This window comes from Gobio gobio, assembly GCF_949357685.1.
Source record: "Gobio gobio genome assembly, chromosome: 23".
Lineage (NCBI taxonomy): Eukaryota > Metazoa > Chordata > Actinopteri > Cypriniformes > Gobionidae > Gobio > Gobio gobio.
The window spans coordinates 24,410,524-24,425,280 of NC_137119.1; the positions used below are offsets into that span (position 1 = coordinate 24,410,524).

The 14,757-nt window shown below is 37.3% G+C and overlaps 2 protein-coding genes across 6 annotated transcripts in view; one reads left to right on the top strand and one right to left on the bottom strand.

The window, feature by feature from the left end:
• cspp1a (centrosome and spindle pole associated protein 1a) overlaps positions 1 to 6,895 on the top strand; it is a 28,814-nt gene extending 21,919 nt beyond the window's left edge. Inside the window, exons 27-28 of the mRNA XM_079806728.1 lie at positions 2,170 to 2,320; positions 6,237 to 6,895. Coding sequence (XP_079662854.1) covers positions 2,170 to 2,320; positions 6,237 to 6,442 — 357 coding nt within the window. The 3' untranslated portion in view covers positions 6,443 to 6,895. The remainder of the gene's footprint in view (positions 1 to 2,169; positions 2,321 to 6,236) is intronic.
• Positions 6,896 to 8,411: 1,516 nt separating this feature from the next.
• arfgef1 (ADP-ribosylation factor guanine nucleotide-exchange factor 1 (brefeldin A-inhibited)) overlaps positions 8,412 to 14,757 on the bottom strand; it is a 97,150-nt gene continuing 90,804 nt past the window's right edge. For 3 of the 5 annotated variants that reach the window (XM_079806584.1, XM_079806582.1, XM_079806586.1), the window contains 2 exons: positions 14,327 to 14,444; positions 8,412 to 10,040 (listed from right to left, as the gene is read on the bottom strand). In XM_079806584.1, the coding sequence (XP_079662710.1) occupies positions 9,861 to 10,040; positions 14,327 to 14,444 (298 nt within the window). In that variant the 3' untranslated portion in view covers positions 8,412 to 9,860. The remainder of the gene's footprint in view (positions 10,041 to 14,326; positions 14,445 to 14,757) is intronic. The other 2 variants (XM_079806585.1, XM_079806583.1) reach the window with 1 other exon arrangement.

A 14,757-nucleotide genomic window follows, 5' to 3' on the forward strand; every position in this document is an offset into this window, starting at 1 on the left:
AAACACGTCTGCGCTGCTTTTCCATAGTTTTTCTATGCTAGACTGTGCAATGCAAAAATATGTTTGTAAGCCTGCATCTTAACTGCAGTGGAATCTTGTAACTAACTGATTTGGAACACTCTACATAGGCAAAAATAGTGCTCATCTCGACTCACGGTTGATTCCATTGGAGTTTCATGTTGGCATGATGAAAAACGTGGCACACAAATATTGTGTAAAATAGTTTATTGATACTTAGATGTCGGACAAAGTATAATCGACGTTGTCTTTGGCTATGACCGAAATTACATACTCTCTCAGTAGGTACTTTGAATAATTACTTGATAATTTTTCCGGCCGCTGTAATTGCCAGCGTCCGTTTTTATATCCATTTTTGCCGAGCGTTACATTATATGATCACGTTCTTATACATGTAAATGCTTAAGCACGACAAGAGTCAAGACACAAGAGAATGTGCTATATGTCAATGTCCTGACACACACACTCGACGCACAGACAGACTCGCGCCAGTCTCCTGCTCCCATCGAGTTCTCTTTAGCTCACGAACAAACAATAATAACAACACCACATAGAATTTTGAGTATTCTCATATTAGGAGTCTTAAATTAGTTAAATAACGTCTTAAATGAATTTCAAGAGTTGTGAGGAATGAGATGCGCAGGATAGTCACAGCGCATGAGATCTGCGCCATTCTTAAAGTGACAGGAGCACTGATGATGCCTGTCATTAATGTTCATCAAAGAACAACGAGAACAGAGAAAATTGTAGCTTTAATGATGATTAATCTATATTTCACTTATTAATTATGCAGTTAAGGAAGGTGTTTTGATAACTGTTACATTTCTGTATATGTCTAACAGCATAGAGACATCAGTGATACTGGCCTTCATTCATAAAAACATGCATGACAATACAACACATATTTAAAATATGCTGTCAATAAATTGTTTCTACATTAATTTGAAGAGTAACTTAAATTATTACAATATCAAAACATTTAAAAACGTATTAATCGTGATTAATTACAGAAAACAATGCGTTTTTTTTTTTATTTTTTTTTTATTTATTTTTTTTTTATCATCGATTCCCAGCACTACCTAAAACACAATCATCCATTGCAGTTTTCCCAGCTGTTTATTCAAGTGCATTTTTTGTTAACAGACTGAGAGTCCATTGATTTTTGTTTTGGTTGTTTTGTTCATTTATTTTGGATATTTTAAAAAGCTTTCTGTTTTCAGTGTTAAATAGTCTTTAGAAATAAAAGTTTATTGATCTTTGAAAAGGTGTACCTGCATTATTATGCCATTACCATTATTTTAAATGAAAATGGTCTCAGAACGACAATATTATCGTTTATCGCAATCATTTCTTGGCCAATTTATCGTCCAGCAAAATTTGTTATCGTGACAGGCCTACACTAGATGCACACTTTAGAAGTAGTAGGTCTTTATGCCTACTGCTGTGAATGCTGTGAATTCAGACATACAACCCTTTCCCCCTATATAGAAAAGGTAGATATGCATATTTGACCCTTAGACCCTTATATAGTGCATTATTTGAGGGAAGTGCCTTTTGCAGTGGTGTACCAAACCATAGTGGACATTATCCAGTGCACTCATTCTATCGCATAATGCACAACAATGAGTGTTCAACTGATCAGTATCATGCTTTTTTTCTCTGGGCATGTGTAACCGGTCCTGCTCGACCCACTTAGAGCAGGATTTTAACCGGGGTCTCCGGCGTAGGATGCAGGCGTGGTAACAAGGAGGCTAAAGACCACAGTCTCTAGTGTGCCTCTTGAGGCCAGGGGTGTGAGGCTTACACGCACAGCTCTTACTGGCCATTTATGTCTGTTACGCATGCATTTAATGCACTCTAAGGGGCCTTGCCAAAGGAAGATGCTGTCCACAGCAGAATTACGCAGGTCCTATTTAATTTAATATCAATTTGTTTTAATACGGTTTACACAAGCTGGTTTTTTTGTTAATGTCTACTACTAGCAATTGTCTTCTCTGCCTTAGAATTTGGTCAAAACAAGGTATCTTTGAAGCCTACCTACTCTTTAGAAGCCTTCAGTCAGGTTTTGGAACAGAGCTAGACTTTTTGTTTTGTTTTATTGAATGCATCCATAAAGCGCTGAATGGCTGTACTTTATTTTGTTGTTGATAGGATGTGGTAAACCGGTACACTCGACCTGACAGTGGTCCTGACAACCAGTCACTGCACTCGCTAACCAGCACAGAAATAGAGCGGCTGAGGGAGCGCACAAAGAACAAGATGACAACGCTGAACAACATGAGAGAACATGACTGGAGATCAGGTCAGGAACTCTGAATCCGGAAGGATAATCGCTTATGGTTGGTTACTCTCGCCCGGCCAGACTACAATGGTCTGGTCAATATTGCAGCTTAATATGGAGCTCTAGACAAATGCTGCATCCAAATTTGCATGCTATCTGTCCTAAATAGTATTCGAAATTTAAAATTAGTGTCACAAATCATAGTATGTTGAAATGAGTATTACAAAGATACCCGGATTGTCTCCGCTGTAAATCCGAAGTGCAGATCTGTGCACACTCTAAAACTACAAACATGGATAAAAAGTGTTAAAAAAAACTACAAACATGGCAGATGTTCGGGTCCGACAGTTAAGTAGGAAAGGTTTAGATAAAGGGGTTTGAGTGATTCATTTTCAGTATCTAACCTGACGAAAAATTCTTTATTCAATGTTATTCTCATTTTATTTCATTTGCAACAGCATTGTGAACTTTTGTAATGATACATTTGGTCAATAAAGCTACACTGTGATATTTTCCCCCATCTAGTGGTGAAAAGGTATATGACCATCCAGAGAATTTTTTTGTTTCTGTTCCTCTCAATTCCGATTTCGTTTTAACTCCTACGGTGGCCGATTTAGATTAACATGGCTTCCAGTTCGTCCACATTCGACACGGTGCCATCGAGTGTTAAAACGCGAAAGGCGAAGCTTGAATTTAAGGGTATGTCCCTCTTTGGCTAATGTACTTTCAAAATGGAGGGGCAACATGGCGACCGGTATTCGAACCCCTCACCCGTATGTATTTTCAATGGCATATTATAAACTTACGAGAATACTATATTACTTGAAAGAAGTAAATATACATTAATGAGCACATATATTTCTGAAAGAGAACTAAGTATTTTTAGCTAAGAATAAACTAAAAAAGTTACACGGTGTAGCTTTAACTTTTAAATGCATCATTATGCAAATTGCAAACACACGAGGAGAGTTCTCCGCATGAAAGACCCTCGAATGGCAGGTCAGCGTGCTACTACATTTCTCTCCGATACGGTAGGAAATTAAATTACATTGAATTTGGAGGATTTTAACTGTGATAAGATGATTGACAGGGCAGTATAAACGGTGACAGGATGCACGTAACTAAACGACAGAGCTGTCCATTCATTAAAGGAACACGCCGACTTTTTGGGACTTTTGCTTATTCACCGTATCCCCCAGAATTAGATAAGTCCACACATACCATTCTCATCTCCGTGCGTGCCATAACTCTGTCTGACGCATCCACCGCTAGCCTAGCTTAGCACAAAGACTGGAGGTAAACGGCTCCAGCTAGCCTACTGCTCAATAAGTGACAAAATAACGCCAACATTTTCCTATTTACATGTCGTGATGTGTATAGTTACATCGTGTACTAAGACCGACGGAAAATGAAAAGTTGCGTTTTTCTAGACCGATATGGCTAGGAACTAGCTTCAATTCTAGTCAGAATATGAGTCTGATACTGCTCCGTTGGGCTGTGATAATGGGGCGTGTTTCAACCGAATCAGGAAAGACCTCAATTGGATAGACCTACAACCAATCAGAGCAACGGATCGACCGACGCATTACATTAGTTGTCAAATGTCAACAGAACTCAACTGTGTTGCCAAGTCCGCGGGTTGTTTTCCAAGTCCGCAGGTTGAAGCGACCCCAATTATGTGATATACAGACCCAGGAATGCAAATTTTAGCAGGCAGCCCCCCCCCCCCCCCCCCCCCCTGTAAAGCTATTGGGCTTGTTTTTGGCTAGTTTTGAGTAGCAATTGGGCGGGTTTTGTTATAAAAACTTGGCAACCCTGTCTGCGCGCACACTGGAATAAGTAACGTTAGAAGAAAAAGATGAGTGTAAACGATCTTTGCCGTTGTTGTAAAAAAAGATTTTAAGGATACACAGAGTACTTACCAACCAGGGTTCCCACTTGTCCTGGAAAACCTTGAAAACCTGGAAAATGTATGATACATTTTCCAGTCCTGGAAAACACATGGAAAGTTAGAGAAAATGTAAAATGTCCTGGAAAAACTTGTTGTTGTCCTGGAAAATTATTTTAAAAAAAGTTAAAGGGTAACTTCAGTGATTTAGCATTAAGCTTTGTATCAGTAGAAACCCGGTAGTATATTGGAATTATGGTACTTTCCACCCTCATATCCCCCTGAGACGAGAGAATTATGCATTTTATTTCTGGAAAAAATCCTACGATGACGCAAATATCGTCATTTTGTGTCATTGGAGGATTTTTGGCCAGAGGCTATAGACTAAAGGAGCCAGTTCTGCATGTTTTCAACCCCATAACCAACGCCCATAGGGGTGGGATCTCACTCAGAATTATTTTGAGATATAGTCAGAATTGCGAAATTCTGACTTTTTTTCTTGCAATATCGAGTTTATATCTTGCAATTATTACTTTTCTCAGAATTGACATAAAGTCAAAAAGTTTGAGGGAAAAAATATTTTTTTTGCGAGAAAATCACAATTGCAAAAAAAAAAAAATAAAAAATTCAGAATAGCAAGATAAGTCACAATTACCCTTTTTTTAATTCTGTGGCGGAAACAAGCTTCCTTAGTCATAATGTATGATTAAGAGCTCATATTAAAAACTGATTTTATAGTTAAGTCATGGCAATAAACTGTGCGCCTTTTAAAGACTTAGAGAGCAATATATTACTTTAGGAATGATCCTTGTCTTTTATTCTCACTGTAGTAAAATTTAAAATATCCTGGAAAGTCCTGGAAAATGATCGCTGAAAAAGAGTGGGAACCCTGACCAACACGATCATCATTTCTGAGAGAAATAGTAAAGGTGAATGCATATATACGAACAAGTTCTCCGTTTAGGATTAGAACAAATTCAACCCAAGCACTCTTTGGTGACGTGGATGATTACGTTACTGTTGATCATCTGTCCATCATCGTCTAAAGCCCGCCCTGACAATTTCATTGGTCCGAACTGTTTCTGGTTGGGCATAATTACTCCTCTACGGATCAAGTCCAGACCAAACTGCCCGAGCTCAAATGTTGTGGGCGTGGCTAAGTTCGGCTGGCATCAAGGCTAGCTGGGAACTATACTCTCATTCCTGCGTAATGATCAAGGAACTTTGCTGCCGTCCGATGGGTGCAGCGGCGCAATGATATTACACAGCGCAAAATAGGCTAACTTCCCTCAACACAACCAATGTGACAACCTGCTTGCACAGAGAGCGTGCTGGGGACTATTTTCAGGCGCTGCGTAATATCATTGCGCCACTGCACCCATGGCACAGCAGCAAAGTTCCTTGATTATTACGCAGGAATGAGAGAATAGTTCGTAGCCATATCGGTCTAGAAAATCGCAACTTTTAATTTACCGTCGGTCTAAGTACACAACGTAACTACACATCACAACATGTAAATAGGAAAATGTTGGCGTTATTTGGTCACTTATTGAGCAGTAGGCTAGCTGGAGCCGTTTACCTCCAGTCTTTGTGCTAAGCTAGGCTAGCGGTGGGTGCGTCAGACAGAGTTATAGCATTCACGGCGATGAGAATGGTATGTATGGACTTATTTAACTCTGGGGGATACGGTGAATAAGCTAAAGTCCCAAAACTTCGGCGTGTTCCTTTAAAGATGCAGTAGTATGTCCCAAAGCTTGCCTACTCTTCTGCCACACACTCAAAAGTATGTACTTTTTCTTCACAAAAACAGTACATACTTTTAGGGTGTAGTATAAGTAGGTTCTTTTCCATTCTTTGATTGGGTTAATGCGACCAACCACAGCGGTTTAACTTTTATCTGACATTTAAGGGTGGGTAATCTAGAATCCTAACTGAACAACGATGTTCTAGCTTCTCTTAAACAGTTAGTGCTATGCTAAATCATTAGCTTGCTGAACACAAACTAGTTAATCAGAAGCATTGAGATGTGTATCTTTTTTTGCTGTCTAGGGGACATGTCAGCTGAGGAAGGGGAGGAGCTATGGCCACAGACTCCTGCAACCAACCGACGCGTTTCCATTGACACCATTGCCACAGAGCCCTGGTTGCGTCCGAGTTCCTCAGATACGCTGAAGAGATTCATGGGCGGTCGCAGGCCATCCAGCCGAAACTATGCAGGCCAGGATTGGGAAGGGCCATCCACTTACCATGGTTAAATCTCTTTGTACAGCTATTTTATAGAGAACAAGTTTAAACAAACTCGTATACATGAGGCCAAAGATGAACGTTAACAATTTATCAGTCAAGTTTCTTTAAGACTGTAAATTGTCGTGAAATGAAATATTACATTTAGGAAGTTCCGGAACACTTCCTGTAGTATTAAGAGTCTGTTTTTGGAGCATTAGTCAAGTCTGTTCCCTCCAGTCAGAGAGAAATGAACTTTAATGCTTCAGTGTATGAATGTGTAAACTGCATGAATTCTGTTTGTTTGTCAGGTGAGAGATCTGTACTTCCAATGCTGCAAGCAATTTGTGATGTTTTTAATGATTATTTACAGATGAATTGTAAGTAGGAAATATGAGCTTATGCAAGCATAAGCAAACTTGTATAAAAATGAAGGTAATGTAATTGAGTCTATTGACTCTTAATAAAATATTTGAAGAATTTTTAAACGCTGTATTTTTTTCCCTGTAATGCACATGATGTCTGCGAACATAAAACTGTCTTAAAGTCGTCATGAAACGGAAGTAGGGATTGTCTTTATTTCTCTCGTGATGTACAGTGTTATGACAAAGCAGGACCTCCATCGAAATCGCGTCTCCCAAAACTGTCAGTTAATGATTACTGTAACCTTCTAGGGTTGCCACCCGTCCCGTTAAAATACGGAATCGTCCCGTATTTACAAGCAAAATGACGTCCTGTATCAAACCAATACGGGACGCGATTTGTAGTTCAACACATAGTTCAATAAACACAAGGAGAGTGCAGTGTGGAGAATACGGATAGCAAATATAAAGAAATCTATTTCACAACAAGTCGTAGAGAAGCTCATTTGTGCGTTATTGCGTTTTAGCGGCTTGTTGCCATAGCGGCGGAGTCTGGAGAACATGGGCTGTGCCTGTAAACTTGCGCGGTTTTTTTTAAAACATGAGCTCGCGTCGCGTTCACTGTTTGAACGCAAGAGGATCTCCAGATATAGAGCTGAATATCAAAAAGGTATCAATGGGTCTGTCCAGTAACTCATGATGAACCCCAGGCCAACTGCACACTTTATGAGAAGCATTTCAGTTGCTCAGACTGTCTGACTTGAAGCAGCGCTGACAGACCGGTCTATGTGACAAGACACAACAGTGCTTCTATAGGCCTATATATATATATATATTTTTTTTTTATGGATAATATATTAATATTATATTCCATACATTATCAGAGCTCGGCAGAATGATATTTTTTTTAGACAGGTTAATTAATAGATTATAGCCTAATAAATTGTATTATTAATTTATAATATTTATAAAAAATATTTTGATAAAAATGGGACAAATAATGACATGATAATTTAAGTACATTAATAAAAAAATTAAAATTCAAAAAAGTGATTACAGGTTCTGACTGCTTAAAGGGACAGTTGACCCAAAAATGAAAATTCTGTCATTTACTCACCCTCAAGTTGTTCCAAACATGTACATTTCTTTATGTTGGAAGATTCATTCCTACTATGGAAGTCAATGGTGCCCTCAAAGCAGCCTGGGTACAAACTTTCTTCAAAATATCTTCTTTTGTGTTCAGCAGAAGAAAGAAACCCATACAGGTTTGGAACATCACGAGGAAGAGTAAATGACGACAGAATTTTCATTTTGGGTGAACTATCCCTTTAAAGTGCACCAAATAGAGTTTTAAAAAGAGCATCCCTACTCGCGCCAGTAAACACGTCATAATCAGAGAAGAGATTAGTTATTCCGATTAGAAGTTATTTTGATTAAAGATCGGCACAATTAATTACAAAATTGCAAATACTGGAATTTTCCATAAAAAATAAGAACTGTCCATTTTGATTTCAAAAATAGTGTAGTGTATTTCTTGACATACACACGCTGGACTCATTCCGTCATTTTCAAACGGCTCACAATGTGACGTTTGTTGTGGAGAAATAAAAATTACGAAAAAATTACTATTTTCTATTTTGATATATTTTAAAATGTAATTTATTCCTGTGATGACAAAGCTGAGTTTTCAGCTTCAGTGTCACACGATCCTTCAGAAATCATTCTATGCTGGTTTGATGCTCAAGAAACATTTCATTTTCATCAACATTTTTCACTCTTCTGAAGATCCAGAAGCTCAGGCTTTTTATATTGGTAGTCACTTAGTAAAAACCCCTGCCCTAAAAGGATTCAAAATTCATCAGGGCAAATGCACCAAGTTCCAAATCTTTATTGACCTCTGACCTGATTAGAATGTGTGCGGCGATGATGACCAGTGTCGTATAGAGTTGTACAGATCATTTTATTCCATATAGAAAACTTTACAGGGCTGTACCATTACAGTTTACCCTCACTAGTCAGGAATGCTTCAGATCCTTATTCCATCAACAGTTTTAAAGCGCAGCTATCATTAATTTCTATACAATACATCCCACCCCCAAAACCGAAGAGAAGATTTTAAATATATTAACTTTTTTTTAAAAATTTGTACACGTAGAGTGAAGCCAAACTTCAAATAGGGATACAAACCAGTGATTCAGATGCAGCTCACATGTAAGTCACCCACAATTTTCAAGTTCCAGTATTTTTCCTTTTCGAAGGATCTCCGTTGCCCTCTGTGTTTAATTAAAAAAGTGTCAGCATATATAAAATGGAGTAAATCGAACTAATCATTTTATATCGTATTAGAAATCTCTAGCTGGACAGTTATGGAGGGAAAGATGGCATAGTTCAATAATTTATCACAAAAGTAAAAATCTCCAGTGCATTTTGATCAAGAAAACAAGTGCAGCAAATTTCCGAGAAACAAACAAACAAACAAACAAACAAACAAGGGTACAGAAAAACAAAATCTAGTGTTGTGAGATTATATTACAAAGCTGGAATTCTGTACAACTAGTTTCTTCGGAGTTATTTATGCTAATGTTAGCCATTAGCGGTGCAAATGCAACAAAAAAAGACAAAAAAACCCAAAACAATCTGATTCACTTGAGAAACATCACATCACATTGCTTGATATGCAACCCCTCTGTCATTCTTCAAACAGCTTTTAATATAATGCCAAGACACTGTTTTGAAATATATCTGGACCTTTTGAAGATCTCAAAGGTCAAGCGATTCGTATAGTAGTAGCGATATTCAGCATCTTCACGATCTTCTAGATAATTGGATCCTATTGTACAAGGCCTGGTCATTTGTCCGGTGGGTGGGAGACGGTTCCTGTTCTGCTATTGGCTGCTTGTCCAGAGCAGATCCTGAAAGGGCAGGCGGGGGGTTGATTTCAGTACCGTAGAATCGGACGTTTTCTAGATCTCCTCGTTCCTCGTCAGTTAGAGGAGATCGGATGATCGTGTCCTGCAGTGTTTCAGACAGCAGGTGAAAAGAGGAGACTCTCGTCTGTAGCGTTCAGGGACAGGCACTGCTGCTGCTTCTAGGCGTTGATGGGAGTTTGGACACCCGGAGGCTGATCTGGTTCAAAGCTCTGGGTGATCTGGAACACCAATCCGATGCGCAGGAAGAACTTGCGCAGGACGGCCCTCAGCTCCGGGATCAGGTCAAACTGCATGATCTCACAAAGCAGAGGGTAGTATCGGGACACGTGGGCCTTGAACTGCAAAGAGAACACAAATATGACGAATTGATGATTAGTACCCTGACTGAGCTTTAATGATGTGAATGATATGAATTAGTTCGATTTAGGATTGAAACGATTTTCTGTTAAAAGGATCCAGCTTCTGTGATATGGACTACTATTATTACATTCACTAAATTATTAAAATAAGTATATCACAAGTTTAGGGTTGGCAAGTTTTTGTAAGAAGTCTCTTATGCTCATCAAGCCTGCATTTATTTGATCCAAAATACAGTAATATTGTGAAATATTATAACAATTTAAAATAACTAGGGCTGTCAAAAGATTAATCACGATTAATCGCATCCAAAATAAAAGTTTGTGTTTACATAATATATGTGTGTGTACTCTGTTAATTATTATTTATATATAAATACACACACATTCATGTATATACTTAAGAATTTACTTTTATTTTTATATATAAAACATTTATATTTAAATATATTATAGATTATATAAATGTATATACAGGCAAATATTTCTTAAATATATACATGAATGTGTGTGTATTTATATATAAATAATAATTAACAGAGTACACACACACATATTATGTAAACACAAACTTTTATTTTGGATTAATCGCGATTAATCTTTTGACAGCCCTAAAAATAACTGTTTTCTATTGGAATATATTTTAAAAAGTTATTTATTCCGGTGATGGCAAAGTTGTATTTTGAGCATCATTCCTCCAGTCTTCAGTGTCATATGATCCTTTAGAAATCAGTCCAATATGCTGATTTGAGGCTCAAAAAATATTGCTCATCATCAATGCAAACAACATCGCTGCTTAATATTTTCGTGGAAACCGTAGTACAGAATTCTTTGATGAATAGAACGTTCGAATTAACAGCATTTATTTAAAATATTTTTTTTTTGTAACATTATCATAGTCTTTACTGTCACAATTGATCAATTTAATGAGCCCCTTGCTGAATTAAAATATTAATTTCTTTACAAAATAAATCGTACAAACTTTTGAACGGTAGTGTATATAATAATATAAAACAAAAGTATTAAATTATTAACAAATATAAAGTATTTAAAAACATTTACTAAATATTAAAAAACAAAGTACATTTAAATATTTTATATAGCTTACATATTAAGTAAATATATATGTGCATATACGTGCGTGTGTAAAAAATATGCTCTAGAAAATATTACTTATTTGTTGACATTTGTTCTTTTTTATATTTTATATGTCAAAAGAATAAGGGAATCGGTGACCTGTATTTAATAAATCAAAATAAAACGCATATAATGTGAAACTTGGTCTTTATTTTATATACACACACACACACACACACACACACACACACACACACACACACACACACACACACACACACACACACACACACACACACACATATTTTGGTAACACTTTAAGGAGAGTTAAGCCCCGTTCACACCGCCAGCGATGATGTCGCTGCATGTCGCCAGCGCCAGAGATTCATGTCGCTAGTGGGCGTTCCCACTACGGGTTGCCTATAAACGTCATTAGCAGATCACCCTCGTCCTTCCATGCATCATTTTTTTTTAAATGTGTCTCTGTATGTACACAGAGACATATAGTAAAGAACAGGGAAATTGCTAACATCTAAAATCAACATCTCCTCCATCTTAACACGACACCGCAGTAGCAGTACAGCAGACGGATCACGTGCACTCCAATGACTTCACTCCTATAGGTTGTCGCTCGCGAAAATCGCTTCTCATTTGCATAAAGTTGAAATTTCTGAACTTTTGTCGCTTGTCTCGTGTCGCTTGACACGGCCACATTCTATCGCCAACGGTCACTGTCGCTCGTGTCGCCGGAAGTCGCCAGCGCTCCATTGAAATGAATGGGATCGTGTCGCTTTGTCACTGCGTGTCGCTGGCGGTGTGAACGGGGCTTTAGACGTTATGTACTTCAGGGCTCAACATTAACGCTTGTCCGCTTGTGAAAAATAATTTTACTTTCTTGACGGACAAGTATCCTGAGTAAAACGTCAAAACAAAAAATAACTAGGGAATCACCAAAGTGCAATAATGATTCTGCATTCAGTTAGTGTAAGTGGAGATTAGACATGTGCCGGTAAACGGTAATACGATATACTGCAATAATGAACATGCACAATATTGTTATCGTGGGCACTTCAAAATACCGTGAATAATTATTTATTACGAATTATTCCGATTTTTAGAATGAATTTTAAGAATACTTTACCCATCAACCGTTTAAAATGAAAAACATGTCAAAGAGGAACGCGCACTGATGTAAATAGACCGTGCATGAGCCGAGCACATGGCGGAATGAGGAGACACGCTGAAGTGCACATTCATTCTTCGACAGCAGAGGCCGCTGACGGAACAGCAGAAATGCAGCCGTTTCTCCAGTAATCACATAACCTAATACATAATACTTAAAGACTTAAGGCTATTCATTTTCAAACTTGCATTTTATATTTTAATCTGGACTAAATTACATGCCCTAGATATTGTTTGAATATGTTCTGACTGTTGTTCAATCATACACTTTACAAGGCTTTTAAATACAAGTATTTAACATTAGTTCCTTCATTAACAAACTGACAATGAAAAATACTTCTAAAGCATGTATTAATCTTAGTTAAATGTACATTTCAGCATACCTATTGTTCTTTGTAATTCTTTTGCACTTTAATCTGTTTTAAATATTTGTTTACTTTATACAGTTTTGTGTATTGCTTTATTGTATTTAAATGTTTGGTTCTTTTGTTATAAGAAAGATTTAACCTGTTATAGTATGACAACACTTTTTTTGCAACTTATTTCAATATCGTGATAATACCGTATACCGTGATAAAAGCTTCAGCAATTAATCGCAACATGAAAATTTGATACCGGCACATGCCTAGTGGAGATCGATAGTGGATAATAATATAAAACGAACTGACGTTAACAAGGTTGTGCTGTTGAGGCTTGCGCAGCTTCTCGAGGAGAATATCGAAAACAAATGAGCGCCGCTCATACAAAGAAACTCAGTTAACATACACGGTTAAAATTGTGTAGTTTTTATATTTATAACATATGATACAGTTAAGCAACATCACACTAACAAGCGTGTTGTTTTCCTGAATACCATCACGACTGAAAATGACACTGATTTTATACGGCAGTTCCATAAACAATTAGTTAACATCAAGTCACTTACATTTTAGATGCAATATGGACTGTTTTTTATCTATTTCAGCAGCAAAAATAGTTCCAAACAAATATCACAGCAGAACCGTAACGCATCTCACAGCAAAGTCGTGTTACTGAACGATTCAACGTTTAAATGAATCGGTTGAATCAAAGATTCAATGACCTGTTCGATAAACGACCGCCTAATTCTTGAATGAATCAGCCGTTTGAACGAATCGACTCAATGACTCACTCATTAAGAAGGTCACATGCTGCCACCTACTGGTGGTTTAGTTTCATCTTTCCAACATTTCTTATTTGTATATTCAAAAATATTGAAAATAATCTCATTTTTCAGTGTAAATGATTTAATTTGATTGGTAACAGCCTATAGTGTCTTATTCTAATTTAATTTATAGATCAAATTTAAGAATATAAAAGGAAAGCTGAAGCATAGCCTATATTTAATAAGATTATGGAAAAATGCCCTTTATAAAAAGGTAAAAATATCACAAATATGCATATTTAAATATGTCAAAGCTGATTGAATACTGGTGAGAATATTACTTCAGAATAGATTATATTTACAAAAAAAAATCCGGACAAGCAAATTTTTTACTCGGACAAGTGAATGACAGATTTACTTGTCCGAAGGACAAGTGTGTGAACAGGCTTAATGTCGAGCCCTGTACTTACTATAGTGATAAGAGTAAATCATACATAATTACAAAAAGCTAACCCTAAACCAAATCTTAAACCTATAATAAATACATTTTGTTAATTAATATTACTCACTTATGTGTAATTACACTGTAACAACATCACTTTAAAATAATAGTGTAACCAAAACTTTATATAATAATTTTTTTCCACTTAAATGCTATTAAGTATACTCAAATGCAGTACTGACCAGAGACTAGGACTGAAATTATTCATGCTAAAATATAAGATTTATAAAACTTACCTTGAAGTTTAAAGTTTAAATGCTTTCAAACTGATACATTATCATTTTAAATGGCATGGACTGCAGTTCCATCATGAAGCACTAGAGGATCGCAAACCCCCAGTTGGGAAATGCTGGGAAATGCATCTGCAGTGAATCAGACACTCACCCTGTCATCGCTGATCTTGAGCACTTTGGTAAGGAAGAGCAGCAGTAGATTGGTCCAGGCCTCACGGTGGCTCTCAGACGTCAGCGTCAGGAAATAAGCCACAGCGTCACTGCACACGCTGACAGACAGAAAAGGGAGAGGGTTTAAGATTTATAAATAAATATTACACATATATCAAAACTGTCTTGAATATAGGCTTGGTGACCTCTGTCATGACCTCTGATAGGCTCCTCCCCTTCATTGTCTTATATAACCCCCCATCTGCCTTGCAGCTTCCTTCAATCGTCATGACCTAATCTCACCTAAATCCCCTTTGGCCTGGTTAAGCGTGTCTCTTGCTGGGCCGCTGGGCTCGGTGAACACCGCAAATGATTAGTGTCTTCCTGCAGACAAGGAAGTCAGAGTCTGACCTGCCCTCTTTCTCATGACTG